The 22,746-nt window shown below is 40.7% G+C and overlaps 1 protein-coding gene, 1 long non-coding RNA gene and 3 other non-coding genes across 9 annotated transcripts in view; 4 read left to right on the top strand and 1 right to left on the bottom strand.

The window, feature by feature from the left end:
- Positions 1-8,927, top strand: part of LOC137179592 (E3 ubiquitin-protein ligase DTX4-like) — a 32,802-nt gene extending 23,875 nt beyond the window's left edge. For all 5 annotated transcript variants that reach the window (XM_067584397.1, XM_067584398.1, XM_067584399.1 and 2 more), the window contains 8 exons: positions 3,720-3,781; positions 3,935-4,096; positions 4,221-4,282; positions 4,365-4,531; positions 4,628-4,781; positions 4,907-4,996; positions 5,102-5,200; positions 5,322-8,927. In XM_067584397.1, the coding sequence (XP_067440498.1) occupies positions 3,720-3,781; positions 3,935-4,096; positions 4,221-4,282; positions 4,365-4,531; positions 4,628-4,781; positions 4,907-4,996; positions 5,102-5,200; positions 5,322-5,453 (928 nt within the window). In that variant the 3' untranslated portion in view covers positions 5,454-8,927. The remainder of the gene's footprint in view (positions 1-3,719; positions 3,782-3,934; positions 4,097-4,220; positions 4,283-4,364; positions 4,532-4,627; positions 4,782-4,906; positions 4,997-5,101; positions 5,201-5,321) is intronic.
- On the top strand, positions 2,461-2,547 carry trnay-gua (transfer RNA tyrosine (anticodon GUA)). The gene is given in 2 exon segments: positions 2,461-2,497; positions 2,512-2,547. It is a non-coding gene; the product is annotated as a tRNA-Tyr (tRNA).
- A 161-nt stretch (positions 8,928-9,088) lies between the features above and the next one.
- On the top strand, positions 9,089-22,367 carry LOC137179595 (uncharacterized). Its single transcript, XR_010927841.1, has 3 exons — positions 9,089-9,570; positions 14,196-14,251; positions 22,282-22,367. It is a non-coding gene; the product is annotated as an uncharacterized lncRNA (long non-coding RNA).
- Positions 9,127-9,214, top strand: trnay-gua (transfer RNA tyrosine (anticodon GUA)). The gene is given in 2 exon segments: positions 9,127-9,163; positions 9,179-9,214. It is a non-coding gene; the product is annotated as a tRNA-Tyr (tRNA).
- On the bottom strand, positions 9,981-10,052 carry trnae-cuc (transfer RNA glutamic acid (anticodon CUC)). The gene has a single exon. It is a non-coding gene; the product is annotated as a tRNA-Glu (tRNA).
- Positions 22,368-22,746: the final 379 nt, after the last annotated feature.

The raw sequence follows: 22,746 nt of genomic DNA on the forward strand, positions 1-22,746 counted from the left end.
CAACATAAAAACACAGGAGTCTACTGGATAATTTAACAAAGCTATAGGCTCATCTTATGGCCAGCAGATGTAATATTACAACTTCATTACAGAAAAATCATGTTTTTTCTGTCATTTTTTATGGTGGCCTTGAGCCTTAGCTGCCATTGTTATGGAAAAGAAGCCAACCAAAGGCATAAATCAGAGCCGCAGGCAAATTCAGCTTCAGCTTTATTCTTGAATTCATAACAAAGCACAAGGCCACTGACCCAGAATCAAAAAGTGAACTGCTTTAGTCCTACTGAATATATTACTAGCTTTGTGGAAAGTGTAATCTCTAGCTTCTGCTTGGTGTTAGCAGCACACACAACATAGCTTTTAGCTCGGTGATTGCATGTTTCTAACTGAAATTCTCCTGGGGAGTTGTAGTTCAATTCTCTCCATGTGTTTTAATGTACGCAAGTTGTACCTTCAATTTTTTTTTTCAAAGAACCAGATATTTTCAAGAACAGTTGCTCATCTTTCTCACAGATGATTAAATCAGGAGTTTCACATCATATATATGCTAAATATGTGGTGGGTATTAATCTGCATGGACTGATATTTGTGTGCGCCAACATTGGAAAGTCAGTATCTGAGATAGATTTCAGATGTCAAAAGTCACTGTGATAACTGAAGCATCTCTGTCTTAATTATCATGTTATTGTAACCTGTTACAATGTTTTTTGCATTGTCCCTGACAAGTAAACTACCATGTATACTGTATGTGCATGTCATCAGCACATCAGTGGGGCAGCTGGAAAGTGTGTTAATGAAGCTTATCCAGGATCAGACTTGACTCAACACTCCCCTCTCTCTTCCATACCTCATACTGTAAAGCCTCCCTTGCTAACGCAGCAGCCTATTAAATATTAATAGATCCAGTGACTGGCAACAAGTGATTAGTGTGTGTGTGTGTGTGTGTGTGTGTGTGTGCGTGTGTGTGTGTGTGTGTGTGTGTGTGAGTGAGTGAGACTCATTGACTTGATCCAGCACAGATCTAATATAGGTATTTCCCATCCGTCATCAGCAGGCAGCCTATTTATGACAGAGGAGGTTGTGTGTCTCACGTTGTCAGAAATAAATCTCTGTGACAGAGAAGTTTAAGATCTTAAACTTCTTTGATTGCATACGACAGCAGAGCGCTCACATCTCAGAGCTAGACTCAGACTAATCTGATCACCGTGAATGGAAATTTGATGCAATGAAGACGTGATAGTAGCTACGTTTAGCCATGCGCTCTCACTGTGTGGTTGTCAGATAGCTGCTGACTGTGGGTGGGGCCAGAGGTAGTCTGGTTAAACTAGAAAAACTTGCTCATCAGGGTTAGATTATGTTTTGAGGAAACGTGTTAATTGACAAGGTGTGACTATTTGTGACATCCATCTATAAAAAACTAACATGAGAGGTGATTATTTATTTTTTTAACAAATTAGTAACGCCTGCTTTTGTATACCTGGGTTCCTGCGCATTGTAGGACTCATAAGTGAACGGGAGAATCAAGGACAGAGGTCAGGACAAACCACCTGATAGTTATCATGTACATAACATAAACTAAAGTCAATAGGCACATAGATCAAGAGACACACAGCAGAGACATCATCACGTAAACATTGAGAGTTGTTGTTATTAGACCGCCCCGGGTCATTATAGACGTCCTCAGGTAGAAACCTTGATGAGAGAGAATTAAATTATACCTTTTCATCTGCCTAGAGCTGCATTTTGCATTTTGGAATATGTCCGGACTCTTAATAACAAGAAAAAAAGTCATGTTGTTGTGAAGATTCTTTTTTTGATGTTAGAGCAGAGGCCTGTACAGTTTCTCTGTCTTGGAAGGATGTATGTTGTGACTTGTCTGACCCTCTAGTTACCTTGCTAAAAATGAGACTAGTTGACTACTATGTTGTAGCTAAAGGCAGGAAAGGAAACCCTGTGTGACAGATACACAGCAACCAATCAGTTTTACTCACCCTGTGATGTGATAGCAGTTAAATTATACGTGTGTTTTTGGAGTTTACAGTGGACCACACATTTGTATTAATGGCAGATTACATCAGTGATTTCTGTTGTTTACTGTTCCTCTACTCACACTTTCTGTTTTGCTTTCTCTCCCTGAAGCATGTAAAATAACACCTCATTTCACACACCAACTAATCCCCTCATACTCTCTCCCTTATCCACACTAGTGCAGACTTACACACACACACACACACACACATCCTAGTGAGTCATTCACTCGTGCGTCGTCATGTGTCGTTGAGTGGGGTTAAGTGAAAGCCGCTTAGTACACTGACAGAAAGCCTGTTAAAACTAAACCAACAACAGGAAACAACAGATCATCACCACACTCTGCCCTTCTGCCTGTCATGCTGCCCACATTAGTCTGGAGTATGAGTGTTTGTGTTTGCATGTGTTTGATAAGAGGGGGTCATACCCCCGCCCCCTTCGATAGCTCAGTTGGTAGAGCGGAGGACTGTAGCGGCTTATGCAGGCATCCTTAGGTCGCTGGTTCAAATCCGGCTCGAAGGAGGTGTGTGTTTTTTTTTTTTTTGTGAAGTAAACAAGGCAACACAGACTCTGATTTTAGTAAACATCAGTTGTGTGAGCAGATAGTTTGAGCTGCAGTGTGAACACAGCCTCAGTTAGATGCCCTCAGATATCCTCAATGTGTGTGTTTGTTCCTCTGTCAGCTTCCCCTCCAGCAGTCATTTTACAACCATAAGATAAAAGACAGTCCTCAGCCTCAAAGACTATAATGCCACACACACACACACACACACACTCAGCCCACCATGTGTATGTGTGTGTGTGTGTTTTGTTCTCCAGCCTGACTAGCCTCCAGGTCTATAAGTGTAGTCTGTAATGGACTAACCTGCTACTGACCCCAGCTGAACGGCTGTGTTGGCACATACAGCTGTCAGCTGGAGTAGTTTATTATCACCCGACCTCAGAGTTTCAGTGGGACAAACTGAATACACAGAGACATATAAATATAACCATATATAACCTGCAGGGCTCGTATTCATTTCTGAGAGTAAAGTTCAGTACGATTTAATATAGTCGACTATAAATATTATAAAAACTCATTATCTGAGTATGTATGTGTGATACGTGTGTTTATCAGTAAGAAATGATGATGATGGGCTTTGTGACGAAGCAGGTAATCCCCAGCAAGCAGCTGTGTGACGTCTATCTCTTTGAGCTCACTGAGCAGATGGAAACTCCTTGGATTAGCTCTCATAAACACACACAGCCTGACATAGTCATTCATACGCTCTCCAGGCAGCAGAGGTAGGAGTACATCGTCAGACAGAAGATACAAACAGGAAAAGGAGTGATAAAAGCAACCAGATAGAAGAAGGAAAAAGCAGAGGGAGTACTGACTTGCTTTTTGTGTTCTTTGGATGGATTTATGAAGTGTCTTTTCTTTCATTTTGTTCCTTTTGGAAGTTTACCAGATAAACATTTGACAGGACACTCATTTATTGAGCTGATATCATTCCCATCTTTTTTTATTCTTTAATTTGGTTGCTCTGAGAGTAAGAATGACGGTCATCAGTTTTTCAAAGTGAGTATCTATCTGGGGGAGTCCTCAAGTTATTTGCAAACCTCTCCTGTCTGATGGGATTGGACAGTCACTTTACGCCTGTTAGGAAGTGAGTAAATATACACAACTAAACAGTTTGTGTCTTTTCTTGCAGTGTGCCCACCGTCCCTGTAAAGAACCTCAATGGATCCAGTCCTGTTCACCCTGCACTGGCTGGTAAGATCACACACACACTCTTACCAGGGGCTGCTACTGGTTATAGAAAAAGTCAAGTGTTTGTTAAGTTTCTTTTGAGTTTTGGGGGAATTTTAAAAGAAACCAGGAAGGAAGATCTGTGTCATAACTGTGATTTTCTCTTGTGTATTTCAGGGATCACAGGCATCCTGATGAGTGCTGCTGCTCTGCCCGTCTGTCTTACCAGGCCTCCTAAACTTGTACTGCACCCTCCACCTGTCAGCAAGAGCGACATCAAACCTGTGCCAGGCTTTGGCCACTGCTGCAGAAAGACCACCAAGAAGCAGGCTCGCAAGGGTAAACACCGCACTGAAAACACGACACCAAATCCTATGATTTCTGCTCTTATTTTCAAATCCTTTACATCAATGTGAGCTGGATAAAAGTGAAACTTACGCAGTGCCATCCTCTCTGTCTGCAGGTAAAACTCCAGAGGAGGTGGTAAAGAAGTACCTGCAGAAAGTAAAAAGTCCACCAGAGGAGGTATGACCGATATTTGTCTCCTATCATGCTACTAACTCATAAAAACATATGGAAGGACAAGAGTTTGATTCTGGGTTTTCAGGACTGTACCATCTGTATGGAGCCACTGGCGGGTCCATCCGGATATAAGGGCCCAGGGGTGGGACCTGTTTCAAGAGCAGAGTCAGTGGGGCGACTAGCACAGTGTGGACACCAGTACCATTTCCAGTGTCTGGTGGCCATGTATAATAATGGCAACAAGGATGGCAGGTGGGTTAGAGACAAAGAACGTTCCGCGTAATCGTCTTGCAACACCATCACAGCAAATAAGCTCTTGAATTAATCTGTTTTCTACTCTCGTCTCAGTCTTCAGTGTCCCACCTGTAAAACCATCTACGGCGTAAAGACAGGCAACCAACCGGCAGGGAAGATGGAGTACCACGTCATCCCTCACTCTCTACCAGGGCATCCTGACTACAAAACCATACGCATCATCTACAACATACCACCAGGCATTCAGGTACGAGAAAAGAACTGAGCCACTAGTGGTAATTGTTGGTTTTTCATCCAATTCCAGTTGGTCACAGTGAAGTTGATCAACAGGAGCGTCCGCCAGTACTAAACACTGTCTCTCCCTCCAATCAGGGACCAGAGCATCCGAACCCAGGAAAGCCCTTCACTGCCAGAGGCTTTCCACGACACTGCTACCTCCCAGACAGCGAGAAAGGACGCAAGGTAGACTCATGACTGACCCCCATCACCTACCTACATCCATTCTTAATACACAAACATTTTCAAAAACATGTGAAACCAATTATCTTTATTGTAATCTGCCACTAGGTACTTAGACTGCTCCTGGTAGCGTGGGACCGCAGGTTGATCTTCTCAGTTGGTACTTCGAGCACTACAGGAGAGTCTGACACCGTCATCTGGAACGAGGTACATTCTCAGTTACACTTGACAGTTACTTCAAGACTCACCAGGGCTGTAATTTGTGATATTTACACATCAGATTCGTCATCACTGAAATGAAAGACACATTTTTCCCCATCTCTTCAAGGTCCACCATAAGACAGAGTTTGGCTCCAACCTGACCGGCCACGGCTTCCCCGACCCCGGACACCTCGACAACGTCCTGGAAGAGCTCCGAGCTCAGGGCATCACAGAGGACGACGGACTGACAGACAAGTGAAAGGATGAGTAATCGGGGCAGCAGAGGAAGAGGAGACGTCGGTGTGAGACAGTAATCGTGAGGGTGGAAGAGAGAAAGAGGAGTAGAAGAAGAGAAGTGGGCCTCACCATGAAAATAACAGAAGCAGGAGGAGGAGGGCGCTTGGACTGAGACAGTCTCTCTCTGCCAGCACTTAAAAGGGGTGCAGGGTGACGTTTTGGGTTATAGAAGACATTGATTTTGATTTGCAGGAGTAACCACTTCTTAAGATGTTGATGGAGTCACTGCTGGGTTTGCCTGTCAGTGCTGACGGTCTGACAAGACGGTTTTGAAGCAAGCACATCAACAGAAGTGGGAGATAGTTTGAGGAAGCAGCAGTTCAGAAATAAAAGTCAGACAGAGGAGGACAAAACTAAGAAACCAGCAGCAAGAATGATGGCACTCATGGTTTTAGCTACTAAACAGCTAGGTACTAAAAGTCAACACGGGAGAATGAATCGGTACTAATATTCAGGACAAAAACAAGTTTACTTTACTGAGAGAAAGAGTAACCAGGAGAAGATGGTAAAATGTTAGCACAGTTCAATAAAAACTGGGAGAGAACGGACAAAGAGAGACAGAAGTTGGAGAGGTGGGGGAGGGGATGGAAGGAAGGACAGAGGGAATAATGTAGCAGAAAGAGAGAAAGATGGTCTACGAACGTAGTGTAGGATAGGAGTAGAGTAAAACTAACTTGTATGGTACGTAACAGGTGCTTTAGCTATCACCACAAACACAACAAAACCAAGAGTGATGAAGAGAAAGAGAAAGACATATTGTGTGCTTGCTTTGTTCAAAACCACCTGCTTCTTCTCAGTTCAAGTTTAGTGCTGTTGCTCCCTCTCCTGGTTTATCTGATGAACTACACCTCAGCCTGCAAGCTACTGGAACAAATCAAAATGTTACTACGAGTTATCCACCTGTGTTACTTTTTATCATTGTTACTATAATCCTCATTTAACGTCATTCCATAATTTACCTCTTACTTTTTTACTTTTGTTATTATCTAGGCTCTGTGCGTTTATGATTGTATGTGAAATGACAAAAGACCAAACTAAGGCCTAGTCATGCGGGCCTCTTTGGAGTCTTATTGTTGAGCCGCTGTGGTACAATTTAGTCTTAGATACACAGGTACCAGAATTTACTTACATATCTTAATTTGAATTGTTTGTCCCTTTTGACAGTTCACCTGGTTTCATTGGATGTAGATGCGGTTGTATCCTGTCAAGAGTGGAGCACCGGTGAAAAAGAGTGGGGGTGTGAATAAAAAGCTGCTTACTTTCATAAAGAAGCATTTTGGGGTTTGGCAGGAAGCGCAGAGGTTTTATTTTTCAAGAATTTTTAAAAATTCTTGTTGAATGAGCCTGACTACAGGTGCTTAGAGCCGAGAGAAATGAAACAAAAGTCGGGGGCTCGTCCCCCAGAAAGCCCCACAGATTGAGCAGAACGTTGGAGGGATGGGGAGGATGGAGAGGATAAGAGGGAGAGCTGGTCTGCACGAACACAAAATACTACTGAGGAGGGAAAAAAAGACAAATAAATTTGACTTGAGCCATCTGTCAGGTGGACACAATTATTTTCACAAACAATTCATCCTGGTTCCATTATAACAGGACAATATGATGATAAGACTTAAGTCTGTGGTTGTAAGTGATGAGTGGGAGTTTATCAGATTACCACCCACAGACATGCAGCCCTGCCACTGGTTCAAATCTGTTGAAACCCATGACTGAACAGTTTTACGTGCATATAAACTCCCCTCTGATGTAGCACGTAAACTGAGGTCATGAAAGATATTTAATAATGACTCAACTTTTTCTTGTTTACTTGAGGTGATATATCTCATGACGTTTTCTTAGCCAGTTTCAGACTATCTATAGGAAACACATCAAAAACTGTAGTTTCTCCTGATTAGCTGCCATCGCTGAAGAGTTTCCTGTAATCCGTCCAATCAGGCCAGTTTGCAGCATCAGAACAGAAAGTCTCCGCTCAGTCGATTTACCTCATTTGAATCAGATTAGCTGCTGTTGTCAGCAAATCAGAGCCCGGTACTGTGAGTTCATGAGGATGTTAGTGTGATCGTAAAAACATAATTGTTACAGGTTCAGAATGTGGGACCTTTAATCTGTGACTATCATCGGCCGGAGTAGGAGATCAGCACCAACATGCATATCTCAACAACAGTGATAACAGCTCTCCTCTTCTTATCTCTACCTCCACCAACTGATAACGCACTGCCCAGTCTCTGAGTTGGGTCTGTAAACGACCCCTTATCACAATGTTACAAGACGTGTGTGTGTGTGTGTGTGTGTGAGAGAGAGAGAGAGAGAGAGAATCTGTGTACTGTGTATACTACCAACATGCTCCCAGTTTAGGGTATTATTTTGGTACTCCATGGGAATCACATCATCATTATTTAACTCATGATGATGATGATGATGATGGTACTCCCTGTACGGTAACTCCTTTATTATGTTTTTTTAATATCAAATGTAGTCACACCTATGCTTTTTAATAGCATTTTATTGACACTATCATAGAGTAAATTGCCTTTTTTTCATTTGTACATCTATGTTGTATTGATTATGCCCTTTTCTCATATGTTACAATTGGTTTACAATTGTTAAATACAATGTTTTTGTTTTTTCATTGTGTACAGAAGTTAAGCTGCTTTGCAACATCTTTTCTTTGGAAAAGGACTTTGATGGTAGACTTTTATCTGAGTGTGAAATGTAATGAATTTTTATAGTGAGTCAAACCCTTGTACACTTGCTCTTCTGTGAGTTAAAGAATACTTTCATTTTCCACACACCATCTGTCCCGCTGCTGTTCTGCACTGATTCTTTCTCTGCCTGCTGGAGCTCTCAGTGTTTGCGACCCTGGAAGGTTTCATAGCAGATGTGTTGATGGATATTTTACAGTGGGTCTCATGTCCATCCCTCTTTTTGCAGTAGGATGGCTCAAGTGCAGGCAGCATGATGAAAGTGATCATTTGAAACATTGTTAAATGTTACGACAGTTTCTTATCTTGTTGTAGCAGGTTTCTTGCTCTCTTGGCCCAAACACTCTCACATGAACCTAAATTAGCTTGAGAATAATGTTGGTTGATTTAAAGTCTTTGATACATGGTATGCAATGTTTGAAGCCATGAGAGCAATGTAGTAACCAGCTATGACCAGTAACTCACTATTTCAGTTTTGTCTCTTCTTAAAATGTGGATTTCTTTCCCATCACCTCTTCCCATCCCTACTGAAGAAACATCTCCTCCCAGCGTCTGTGGACGAGGGTCTTCTTGTCTATGAGGGGAGGGTGGGAATAGAGTTGCTCATAGGTGCTGGCATGGGAGAGACAGCATCAAAAACATGTGATAAGAAAAGCAAAGTGTAAATATTGCAAAATAATTGCTGGAGTATGAATGATTAATACAAGAAAAAAATAAAGAATGATTGAAATTTACTTGTGTTGTTCTAATTCAGTAGCTCAAGATACGGCTCTAGCTGTATAAACTGAAACTGCTAAGTATATGAATCTTTTAATAAGAAAACCTACATCTGGATTTGGACACTGTGCAGAACAGTCTCATATAATAACGTACTTTTTTCATTTTTCACTTTTTTTTTTTTTTTACCACATCTGTTCTTCGAGGGCGCATATCCCTTCGATAGCTCAGTTGGTAGAGCGGAGGACTGTAGGTGCTTATGGCAGTAATCCTTAGGTCGCTGGTTCAAATCCGGCTCGAAGGAGGTGTTATGTTTTCACACACAGTCACACGATACTGATACACCTCTCCACAGCGAATTGTGGTGGTGCCTCGACGGTAACCCTAGATTTGCGAAACTCGCACATGCGCATTACTTGATTCAGCTCAGTAGCGCTCGACGCTGCACACGCCAGCAATAACAGATATACCCGGAGTCGCTTCAAACTTCTCGCCGAGTTTGACGCAAGTCTGCATTTATATGAGTGGAATGATGTGACAGTGCTGTGCTTAAAAAGTTCTGCAGAGAAGTCCACAAGTTTTTCATGGTAGTTGGAAATCTCGCGAGAGCTTCGCAAATCGAGGGTTACCATCTAGACACGACCACGAATTACTGACAAGGTACTCCAAAGCTCACGCACCTTCACAACAATTATTTGTTCTTCCACAATAATTAGTATTTAATAAGAATACTGTAGATATCAAGAGATGTTTTGCATGAATATATTTATTAGTCCCTGTTCCTGTTTGAATGCTCCAATGATGACTTTTGTATCACGTCCACACGATGGCACTGTTAAGTATTTTGTAGTAGGTGGCATGGAAAGCATGTGTATTTATGGATTACAAAATATAATTAATTCACAGATTTTAAAACAATGTAATCAGTGTCAAATCACTGCGACTGTGTGTCATTTACAAAAAATGCATATAATTCTGTAACGTTTGAAATGTAATGCTAGAAATATCGGAGCGCGTGCTACAACGGAAGCTCGAATATCCAGAAAAGCAAATATAAAAACAAAATCGAGTTCCCTGACCGGGAATCGAACCCGGGCCGCGGCGGTGAGAGCGCCGAATCCTAACCACTAGACCACCAGGGAAGTTGCTTCGGGAGGAAATTATATTAATATTTATATATGGATATGTATATATATAATGCATGACATTTCTGACTGTTGTTAAAGGTTGCCAGAATGGAATTGTAAATTGTAGTGCTAAAGTTGAACACACTTAACTTCTCTAATTGGATGTACGACAACAGTCCAACTCCCCTCTGTCACAGTTACAGTCCTCTTTCTTTACCAGTACCCTGCTTTCTAGGCTCTGGGTGTATGTGTGTGTGTGTGTGTCTCTGTTAATGATGCATGGTCTGTGGAGGGTTGAGGAGCTTTCTGGCTTCAAACTCAACATCTCACGCCTTCATGCTGGTGTCCACCTCAAACGTCTGAAATTAGGAATGAGATATGATGAGCAGATTTGTCATATTTAACTCCAAACTACAACTGTGAAGTCTTTTCAGGATCTGGTCTTACCAGCTTGAGACGAGGCTTGACATCAGCATCAGAATCCTCCAGTTCAAACTCCCAGAGCGTTCAAACAGAAAGAAAACACAAGCTTCATCATTACTGTTTCCCTCTTCCTCATTAGAGACAGACTAGTGTAACATGAGCAGAGTTCAGGTCAGGTGTAGTGCTGGACTGCGTGTGTGTGTGTGTGTGTGTGTGTGTGTGTCAGTAACTCACTTCACTCTCACTATGCTCTTGCTCTCCTCCACCAGTAGGTCAGTCATGTCTTCAGCAGTCACAGCAGATGGGAGCTGTTTTCTCTGCTGAAGTCTCAACAGTTCAGCCACCGGTGCAATCTTAAGAACATACAAGAGATCACATTTATATTAGTGTTGACTTGACACTATAGTGGGTCTTAACTGAAACTTAAAAGAGCTGGTGTACCAGGCGACCTGCTGAGCCTGTTCATATATGGGTGCGTCAAACAACACCTGCAGAAAGTTTCTGCAGAGAGAATCTGATTGTTGAGTCTACGGATATGAGCCCAGGTTACTTTAAAGGTTTAACACATCTGTTTTGATACCCTTATTTGATCTAAAGGCCCATAAAAAGTTAAACCCACCATCAGAAATCACAGGGTTGACACTATAAAACATAATTGTTCAACTGATAACGGCCAATCAATGCAGCGTTAAATGACACGCGAAAAGCTTCAAATGTGATCAACATTGAAACATAGAGATTCAGCCGTGGTTTGCAGCAACGTACAATGCCGTTTTGTTCTGGTGATTAGTTTGGGATTGGAGCCTTCTATCACTCTCAAATTAATCGCCTGGTATTTTAATACTCAGCCAATTAAATTTAAAAGAAATCTGTAGCTGTGAAAGATTTGGTTAAATGTGTCATGTATGTCAACTGGTGGCATTGTATTTTTTGTCTAGCTCCAGATATTTTTGTTCCTGAAAAACTGGTATTTTGATGTATCAAAGCGGAACTTTACTTCAAGCATCGGTGGAAAAGGAAAAGACGCAAGCAGCCAGTAGTTCACTTCCATACAAAGAGCGGAGCGTCTTCCGCCGCTGCCTGCAGTTTTTCAGGCTTTTCTCCATATTTCAGTACTGAGATTGGTCCATAATACACACTGCAGAGAGCCTAAAAGCTATAGTTCAGTTCAGTTTTGCTGCTTAAATATCTGCTACAGTTGCATTACTGCATACAGCATTTCCATATGCTGAACGTAGCCTTTTTTTTAAATCATTAAAGTAAATCATTAAAGAAATAACATTATATTGCACCGTCTGATTGCACAGATAGGTTTATCATTGCACACAGACAGAAGTTTCAGTGTTATTGTGTTCTGGGACTTATCAGTCTGTTTTTGACAGAGCTGTAGTTTTTGGTTCTGTCAGAGTCTGCTCTCCCCCTCACCTGTTGCTGTGGGAATTATCCAATCATTCAGTCTCACTCTCTGCTCTGCCACACCCCTCATTAGTTCAACCACCTTCACCTGGCGCTCCCACCTGCTCATCATCTGCAATCAAGCCTGTATATAAGCTGCCTCGGCCCACTCCCTTCTTGTCAGATTGTCTACGCTACTATGCTCAGTCATCTTGCTCTCTTCACTGGACTGCCTTCCTGGTTTCTGATCAGCTTGTCTTCGACCATCGCTCCTCGTCTCTGCCCCGGTAAACCCACCGGCCTTCTGTCCCTGACTCTGAGTTCTGCCTGCCTGTTCCCTGGTCTTTGTCTGCTGTGGGAGTGGAGGATCGGGGTTCAAAAACTGTGTTTCTCCGACCGTGCTAATATTTCCTTGACATCGTGTGAAATAAAGACTGCTGAGTTTAAACCAGTGTCATTTGTGCTGCTATTGGGTCCTTCCTATACCCGTTACAGGTTCCTCAAATACACCTGAACCTCTATCCTACAGGTGTCTTTAAAGGCTATTCTATCTATTTCTCTATTTCCTCTAGTCATATCTCTCCATTCACATAATTTTTGTTTTATTTGTTCAGGTTTGAATATTTCTGTATATGAGTCTGTTTCCTCCATCTCAGCACTGTGGTTCCTTAACAAACAGTTAGTTAGTCTGATTTGCTCCCAAAATATGATGACTAGAATAACTGCTGACATTGACAATACATGTAAATCTACAACAAGTATTGACATTAACTTACAATATTTATTCAGCTAAAAACATTCTATAAACAGGAAAAAGGAAACAGTGAGCAGAGCTCTAATCATAGCTGACTTGATCAGTGTAAAAGTGGCCGGTTGAACATATCATAATAACATTTCAGTGTGTTTGAGTAACAGAGTTAAATAAATATATATATACCTGTTTTACATTGTTGTTGTTTTTCAACAGACTACAGAACAATGAGCCCACCCTCCACCCATTTCTGGTTTTGGCCATCTGATTCTATCTCACTTCCTCTCCATCTGCCTCTTTCCTTCCCCCCTATTTCCTACTCTCTTCCGTCAGCTTCCTGTGACTCTCACTCGATTCCTATCTTTTCATTCTATGTACTGTAAAAAAAAAAAAGAAGCAAGCTGAAAATATCTGCACTTTTGTGTTTCCATTTCATTATGTATCAGCATATCGATCCAGCTACTCTGAGTTACAGTAGTTAAGATGTTAAGGGGTCTCATTGTTAAAACCCATGTTTTAAATAAGAGTGTGCCTTTAATACAAAATCAAACTAGCAATTTGTTTATTGACAAAACAACACTGCCATACAGAATCAGGAATCAGGGCAAAAATATGACAAAAACAACATGTTAAATCACATTTCATGACACAGTTAATTAAGATCCTTTGGATAAGATCAATCAGTGTAGTCAAACTGAAATGGGACACATCAAAGAAAAATAACAGAAAAAAAAATATGAACATTTATTCAAATTATTTTTGTAGAAACTCAGGCGGTCACTCTACTTAACAGAGGTGATGATCAACTTACACAGGTGTGATGTGGAAAATTGAAGCCTCCTACATATTCATAGATTCTGGATTTTTTAATGAGGTAGAAGGGGGAGATGTAATTTTAAGGATTTTAAAATGACAATTTTTTTGTGGAAAAACCATATTAGGCACATATTATTGTTTAAAGTACAATATTTTATATGTCTTAATACACATCTGAGGGGATCTTTAACATTTTGAGTTTGAAACCCAGCCAAGGATGCTAATGCTACAGCTGTAGCAGCTCCCAGGACTGATATGACTGACTTCTGTGAGCCTGCTTTCACATTTCAAGATCATTCTAAGAAAACAAATCACATTGATGTGAGATCGAAAGCAGAGCATTTTGAAATGTTTCTGAAATCCAAAGGTCTTCCTTTCTACGCCTTTCTTGGTAGAATCAAGGAGATAATCCCTTGTAGTGCTTGCAGAAGATCAAACACCGACATCAGACCACACCATTATGCCCACATTTGCCTGTGGATGCAGCAGAAGAGCAGCAATTTCCTATGAATAGGAGAAAACATGAAAATATCATAATTTGCTGGTGACGCTATGGACTTCATGTTGAAGAGGTTACAGTGAGACAAACAAAGATTAGTTTATGATTGATTAAAGAGCTGGGTGTAAAAACAGGAAAATACTGCAGCTATGGAGCAATGCTTTTTGGATAACTTGCTTTTTATTTGTTGTCTTAAAAGCTTCTAATTTCATATAAACATCAGAACCGTGTATGTCAATACTGACCTCTAATTCTCCCACTTCTAACTCCATAGAGGACCAGCACAGCAACACAGACAACGACAGCAAAGACAGACAGGCCAACTGCCAGGTAAATCTTCTGGTCAGTAGAAGTGTCTTGTGAAGATTCAGCAGTTGATTTGATGGGATCAGCTTCTGTGAAACAGACAACAGGAGACAACAAGCTGGGGTGAACCTATGAGCAGGATTTGTGACATCACAACTAGTTTTGAAGCCAATCCTGGACCAATATTCAATTTACGCAAGTGTGATGTGGAAACATGAAGCCTCCAGTGCACAAACACTCAGAGTCCACTTTACAGTAAAATAGGAGACATCTTGTGTCCAGCTGTTAAACTTATGGGATGAAATATATTTACATATTCATAGAGTCTACAATTTTTAATGAGGGAGAAGGAGGAGATGTCATCTTAAAGAGTATTTTTATATGTATTAATACATGTCTGGAGGGGATCTTGAAGTATTTAAACCAAAAATACTCACTTGTGACATTAATTTCATACTTGTACTTGTCCACCACGTTGTTTCGATGAGTGATTTGTAAATGAAACTCTCCGCTGTGGTTGAGGTTTAGAGATGAAATGATGATGGATCCGCTCTTTATGTCCAGATGAAAACCTAATTCATTGGACAACAGTGTTCCATTGTCATAATTGAGTAGAACACGTCTATCTGGACCAGAGAACAGGACGACATGATCGTCAACTTGTAGTCCAATGTCTACAGTGAGGTTCTTTCCAACCTCTCCGGTCAGTTTGATAGTTTCACTCTGTCCATCTGGCAGAGCAACAACCACTAAAAGAGAGAAAGAGAGAGGATGTTAATCCCTTAATCAAAATCTTACAAAAATAAAAAAGAAACTTTCAACTGGTTTCAACAAATCTAACCACTACAAATCTTTAGACAAATGTATGTATACGTTTGAGAATGAAAATCAACAAAATATCATATTGGACATTCTGACTCATCCATTGGAGAATATTGTCATGTACATGTGGAGAGATGCTGATGTAATGATTGCGCTATATGAAAAGAGATGACAAAAATCACTACAGTTCATCACATGGAGAACATGAATGTCTGTACAAAATGTCATTTGATGACATTTACTCAAAACCACCAATCTGCTGGTGTCACTACAGGGAAAGTCAGGAGACACCAAAGTCAGTAGAATTCATCATCTGGAAGTTATGTCTGTACAAAATTTCAGTTGTTGAGATATTTCTGTCTGGCCCAAGTAGAAGACAGACCAACCAACTGACCAACATTATCACCTCTAGAGCCATAGCATATCTAAAAACATGGAACTGTATCAGGAAAAGAAATCCAAGCAACTGAAACTCTGGTAACTGTGTGCGTCACTGTTACAAAGAGGCCAAAATACAAGATAACTTATTTATATCCTTAAAAGTACACAGTCTGTAATGTGTATTCTTTTGCCTTGGTAGCTGACTACTTTCATATGTCTATATTGTTCTTAATATATTCTAAAATTAGTGCTAATAAGAAACTTAGAAACACTGTTTACAAAAACATTCTGGTTTGTCTCTCTCATCATTTTCTATAAGTGTCTGAGTATCTTTAGATAGGAAGACGTTCACATTCTCCATCTGCAGGTGGAGCTAGAGTAGCATGAAAACCACACTGGCTTTAAAGTCTTCGTTCCACCAAAGGGAAAACTACACACACACACACACACACACACACACACACACACGACACATGAAGAGAAAACAACCCCAGGGATTGTCTTTGTCAAGTCACTCTTGTTACTTTACAACAAGTCTAGTTGTTACTTTAGTTTTCACATCAGGGCACCATGTTTTCTATGACACTTGGACATTGTTTTACATGCCTCTATTGATAGAGAAGGAGACTTTTTAACTTTCTAACTAACTTTCCTCAGATTAAAAGCATCCTCCACTCTAATCTTGTGTCAACAACTGTGTCTGTGTTCATGCCTCTAAAACTTTCCTAAAGTTTGCAGATGACACCAGTCATCACCAACTGTGGTCTGTGTACAGGAAGGAAGTATGGTGCTTTGTGGTGATCACCTTAACCCTAACATCAAGCAAACAAAAGAACTGATCACAGATTTCACAAATCCAGAAATGCAGAACATGCAGCAAAATTCATAAATAATGGAGCAGTAGATTAAAAATTCCTCATCACTGAAGACCTTTTCTGGACCACTAATACCTCCTCCTCAGTAGCGGTTAAAGCCCAGAAGAACTTAGCTCAACCTACTGGTCAACTTCCTCTCATGCACCGTTCACCCAAAACCACACTACAGTGAGTCAGAGGAACCGCTCAGGACATGATTGGAACAAACCTGCCTGACATTGAGCCCCGCTTCAACTCATGATGCTCACTCAATCCAGCAATCAGCAAACACTTTAATCTCCCAGCTTTCTAATCCATAATCAGTAACAACTTCTTCCTCAGGGCCATCACACAAATGAACAATTACCATCAACTATGGTACACCTCATGCTTTGACATTCATACTGTAATAGTATTCCCCTCCTTTAATTCAGTGGCATTCCCTCTATGCTACTTCAGTACTTTGATGTGGTTAATTCTAACCTCTAAATGAATCCTCAGTCACATCTCGCTGCAAGCCATCAACCCATCCCACACACATTGAAATCAGGTGCAAGTTAAGTGCAAGTCTAAGTCATCAAAGCTACTGTAAACAAATCTGATAAACCAGTTTAATTTGAGCACTTTGCTGCTTTCCTGCACTGAATGATCTGTTTGAAAGACAACGGTACACAATGGAGGAAAGTTTAGTTAAGTATTAAATACTCACCAGCTGACAGCAGACAGAAAAGGGTGATCCTGTGGAACATCTTGAGTATAACAGTTAAAGCTGTGTGACTGCTGCTCTTTATGTTGCTGGTGGGTGGGAGGGGAGGGGAGTAGGAGGGGGAATGTCAGAGGGTGTGCCTTCATCTTTTCTCTGCCTCAAACTGGTTCTTCCCTTGCAGACAGATGTAAAACGTTCCAAGTAATCCACAGCTACTAGAACATATTGTATGAATTATAATAACATGAAGTGAGTCTGTGATGTCTGCCACCTCTCTGAAAGGGTAAATGTAGTTTTCATGTGAAAGGGTGAACTAACTGAAGCACATAGAAATATGTACACCTGCAAGAACTAGTTTTGATGATAGTTGTGCAGAGAGAAAACTAGACTTTCCTGACAGTGATCTTAGACTGTTTAAGAGGTTTGGATGATTAAGGAAGAAGGAAAAAAGGGAAGACTGTGGCAGGATGTGGTTAAGGGTTGAAAATACAGATGCTGCATGACAGATACTGTCCTCACACTTGCTGCTCTCTCACCTTTATATATTTTCTGTATGTGCATTAGTACACAAACAGACATTCTGTCAGGCATCCATGGAAAACGTTTGGTCATTTAACTAAATATTGATTGAGAATCCAATGTTTAAGTCAAAGTTGAAATATGAAAGAAGATTTTTATTTGGACAAGGACCAAAAGGTGTGTTTGGTCCTTGGACGTGTTGACCAAAAGACAAGGTCCTATTTGAAATGTCTGAATCATGAAAGCTGCATTTTGAGTTCACATAGGGTTAATCAAAACCTTGAAGATTTCAAACAGGACTGTTGGAGGATTTCTGGTTCCCAGTAGCATCTTGTCCCTGTGTACAAGGTAAATGGTTTGCTGACCTCCTGGTCAATACTCACTTTCTGACATCATACTGTGTTGTGTTCCACAACTGTAGTGGTTGGCTGACCTTGGTGAGGTGGAGAGACAGTGACACACACACACACTCCAAGATTAATAATTTTAATCATGTGTTTGTTTCCCTCTGTTCTTCCTGTCTCCTGGATTAAACACTCTGTTATTTCAATCACTTGTTTTTCACATCCCAGAAAAAGCACAGAATTGATTGTACTGTTGTAAGATGTTGGCCTATCTGACAGAAATCATGCAGGGAGTTTACTCAATGAAGAGCTCAATCTGCACAATGGATATGTTTGTGTGGGTGTGTGTGAATGAAACAGTTCACTTCCTCCGTGTGTGCACTCAGCACGTCTGCCTCTTTTTACTGAGATGTCTTGCAACAGAATGAAATATTTCATCAGAGCTTTCATATGTGAGTACCTATACTGACCTTTTATTGACCATTATGATCATGATCCTCTCATATTAGAGATGCACCGATCGATCAGCCACCAATCGAAATCAGTCGGTTTTCAGCTAATCGGCGGCATGACCGTTGACCAGCCAATCAGTCTCATATATCTGATTTTTTGCTGATCATTTCTGCACATAGCCTCACTATGGTTCACAGACAGTGCAGCCACACACACACAACATGGTGTTGGTGTGGAATTCCCGCGGAACCCAATGCAAATCTTGCGGGAGCGAGCGGTCATATAATATAGTGCTGCTCCCTGGATTTAGCCAGCGCTGCAGGCTGACTCTCTCACAATCCTACGGGTGCCCACACCGCTACCTGCTGCCGCTCCTCCTCACACGCATACACACACACACTCATGAGCGCACCACCTGCTGCTGCAACCTGCTGACTTCATTTGAATGAGCAAAGAAAAGAAACACCAAACAATGCGTGCATATTCACGCATCATAGATACTGTTGCATCTTTCCTTTATTACCTTATCTTAGATTGATTGTATTGATTACATTTTTGGAGAGTATTTTTTTACTTTGGCATGTGAAGAATGTGGCAGTACTCATGTACCTGCACCAGTCAGACGAAAGGGCAGCCATACCCTTAATGTAGCCTTAGGTGAAAACCAGGGTAAAGTTCATGCAGCACTTTCTGCTGCTTGGAAAACTTATTGCTATGAGGTAAAGGCAACAGAGATGACTATATGTACATTTTTATCTGGATTATGGAGGAGACACTAAGAGGAAAGTGTTTAGTGAGATTTGTATCACTGACTGAAAGTGAAACTTTAAAGACAATGGCCAGTTTATAATATTTCTGCATATTTTGCTCTGTCATTAACCATACCTGCTATTTTAGACCCTGTCTATCAAGCAGTTGTACCTGACCTCCACAACAACAGGCACACCCAATCCCCTCATCAGCTCCCCAGTACTGTACATACCTTTCCCTGACTTAGCCAGATTGTCTCTTTTGTTATCCAAACTGTAGCATGTGAGCCTTCAGTCTACCTATCCTGCCTGCTTTGTTTTTAACTTACAGTAAGCAGGCATTTTACACTCATTCCTGCTAGTGTCTATCTGACAACTAAGAGCAGTTGAGGATCTCTGAATTGTTTCTTGTGTCTTACTGACTGAGGGGGACTGAGATGAAGTGAGGCTTGTGGATCTGTAGGTTAGCTGTTTCAAACCTGTATGAATATTTTTGGAGTGGAGGTATGCTGTGTAGCACTTTTCAATGATTACTAGCTCAATGTGGTTAATGGAGAGTATACATTGTGACCAATACAGTGAAGGGGATTTTACTTGAATGAGAGTTAGAAGGCCAGGGGGGCACATGTGTATAGGTGTTTTATTTGTATTCCATGTCATGACAATATTACAATCTAATCATGAAGATTGTACCCTAAAATGTTTGGTAAAGAAAAGAGTGAATGAATTCAAAAACTCACCAGACACAATCTTTTAGAAAATTTATAATGTGCTAATTGTAAGTTCTGTAATTAAATGACAAATTTATGACTCTGGGGAAGGTGAAATGAGATGTGCATTTCTCAGTATATTAAACCATGTGTGTGCTGTAAACTTTCTGTTATGTGACGGCAATCAGTTGACTCACTTACTTATTCAGATGTAACATTCAAGTGTATGTCTGAAGGGGTTCTAATAAGACTTAACAGGAAGCTTCACCTACCCTAGATGAGTTGCACTTCCTTTCTTCCCTTCTCCACAAGCTTTTCAGGTTAGCTCGGTATTCTCTTTTATAGATGTTACATATAGCTTCATCCCAGCTTGTGACTCATGACTCACTCACATGAACCTGACAAGTTCATATTTTTGCGTCTGTGATGCTGATGATTTATCTGTTGACACTCCCTTTCTTCATTCAGCTCCTTCCCTTATTTGGAGTGTTTGCTTTATCTGGGTATGTTTTTGTTGTAGATAACTTCCTCTTAGATGTTTACCAGTTCATTATTGATTCCCTCATTCTGATGGCCTCAGGATTTCTATCTATATTCTAAGCATATTTCACCTGCATGAATGTAGGGATGGTGTTAATTATGTGACAATGCTGAGGCTTACATATATTCTTGAAAAGAACCCAGATTAATTTCTCAAATGCTTTTAATTCAATGCAGTGAGAGGAAAACTGTCGATATAATGAATCTGATTACAATTTAGGACAAAAAAATTCAACATCAGTGTTATTATTTCAACCAAGTTTCAATTTTAAATTCAATTCTGGTGTCAATCACTCTTCTTCTCCCAACTTTGAGTGCTGTCTCTCATTCCACTCTGAAAAAAACACCTGACATTATTGCTCCCAACCACTGACCAAAATACATTTCTGATATGGTGAAGTCTCAATTGAAAGTAAATAGAGTTTAAATGACTTGAAGTTCAGGAGCTACTGACACAGGAGGGTTTGTCAGCCTGTCAACAGAAGCAACTAAGGCACAAAACTAATGACATCAGCTCCACTGTACTTTGTGTTTAGTGCTAATTAGCAAATGTTAGCATGCTAACAAGCTAAACTAAGATGATGAACATGGTAAACATTATACCTGCTAAACATAAGCAGGTTAAAAGTATCATTGTGAGCATGTTAGCATGCTAACATTTGCATTTAGCTCAAAACACCAATGTGCCCACTAAGTACAGCCTCACAGAGCTGCTAGTCTCTTAGTCTCTTCACTATCAATTATTCAATCACTATAAAGTTAACCAATGAAGACCAATTTTCTTCATATCAGAATATCAGTTAATACTGACCTCTAATTTTCTCATATTTAACTGCACAGGTAAGCAGCACAGTGCAAACAGCATTCACCTCCTCAATTCAGCTGCCTCTTTGTATAAGGGAGAGAAGTCCAGTCCCTTTTCCTATAAGGATGATACACCCACACAATCATACCTCTCACATTACTCTCTGCCTTCTGACCCCATTCACTGAAAATTTCTAACTTATGTTACCAGAGGTAATGAGACAATTGTCTTGGCAAGCCACTAAGCTCGGTTTGCCATAATTCTCTGCCATCAGAGCTGACAAGATTCATCAACATGATACTGAAGATGTACAAAACATCCTCAGGAGGAACTACTGTCTTGTGTGTAATGTGTGTGTGTGTTACATTACATATTGTAACTGAAACAAAAAGGATGCCAGTGTCTGTGTCCTCACGTTTGAGCAGATTCATTTCAGGATCCCTCTGTGTTCACAATCATTTAACTGCCAGAGAACAGCAGGACCTGACCGCAGCCAGCTGGCTGTTATTCCACTCCTTCATTCATAAAAGAATATTTTTATAAGAGGTCAGACACGAGGATCACAGAAGTAGGCGAAGACATGTTGGAAAAACAAATGAGGCATCTCCTCATTCAAGCCCGGGAAATTTCATAGATTTTTTGCTGGAGGAAAGATGTGAGTTTGGGTTCTTGTGGTTTTAATTCATAACTGTGTGTTTGTGTTCTGCCATTTTGTATTTCAGTCTGTGTTTTGTGCTGTGAGACACACCCTCAATGGTGCTACCTGATGAAATATTTTCCCATGCCTCCTGGCTCCCAGCCAACTAACTGACATACTTCATGTCAGTTTTCCCTCTGCTAATAGTGCAGACAGCAGCACAAAGAGTCCTGTCACATGACAAGCAGGTAGATCCTCAGTTAACATGTGTGATCACACACACAGGAAGAATCCTGAAGTAACCCTTAATGTACACACCTTGTCAACACTGGCCATGTAACATTATCAGTGACACATATTCTTGCATCTTAAAATATTCATTTAATAAAACAATTGAAAACATCGTTGGGGTTAGATCAGTTCACCTGTTTCCAATACAAACCAATTTGTTTCAAGAAAGTTTTATATTAGTGTCTGATTTTCTTGCTTCTCCTGCAGTGATCTGCTCTTGTCTGCCTTGTTGTGTCCTTTAAGTTACTCCCAGACAGTAAACACAATGCAGACAGCAACAGCGAGGTAAACTGGGACAGCTGCCAGGTGAGCAGTAGTGTCATGTGGAGGTCCAGTTGGTTTGATGGGATCAGCCTCTGTGACACACACAACAGGAGACAACAAGCTTCATTGCGGGACTGAGGTGAACAAAATGTCTGTATGTGCAGGTATATAGTGGAAGCAGTAATGATGAAACACACATACATGTATATCAAAATGTTGTACCTGATGCACACAAACACTTTTGCGTACATACAGCCCCCATCTCCCCACACACACAACATACGTAAAGTTTTCCTGCCAAAATGGTCATTTATCATTTGTCAAAATCATGATTTCATTCTCAAGGATTAAGAGTGAAAGTTTTTTGTTGTTGCTGCGGAGAAACAAGTAAAATTGTTGACATTTAGATATGATACGTATTGTTGAAATGTAAATATGCCACGT

The sequence above is a fragment of the Thunnus thynnus genome, chromosome 3, assembly GCF_963924715.1.
Source record: "Thunnus thynnus chromosome 3, fThuThy2.1, whole genome shotgun sequence".
NCBI classification, from domain to species: domain Eukaryota; kingdom Metazoa; phylum Chordata; class Actinopteri; order Scombriformes; family Scombridae; genus Thunnus; species Thunnus thynnus.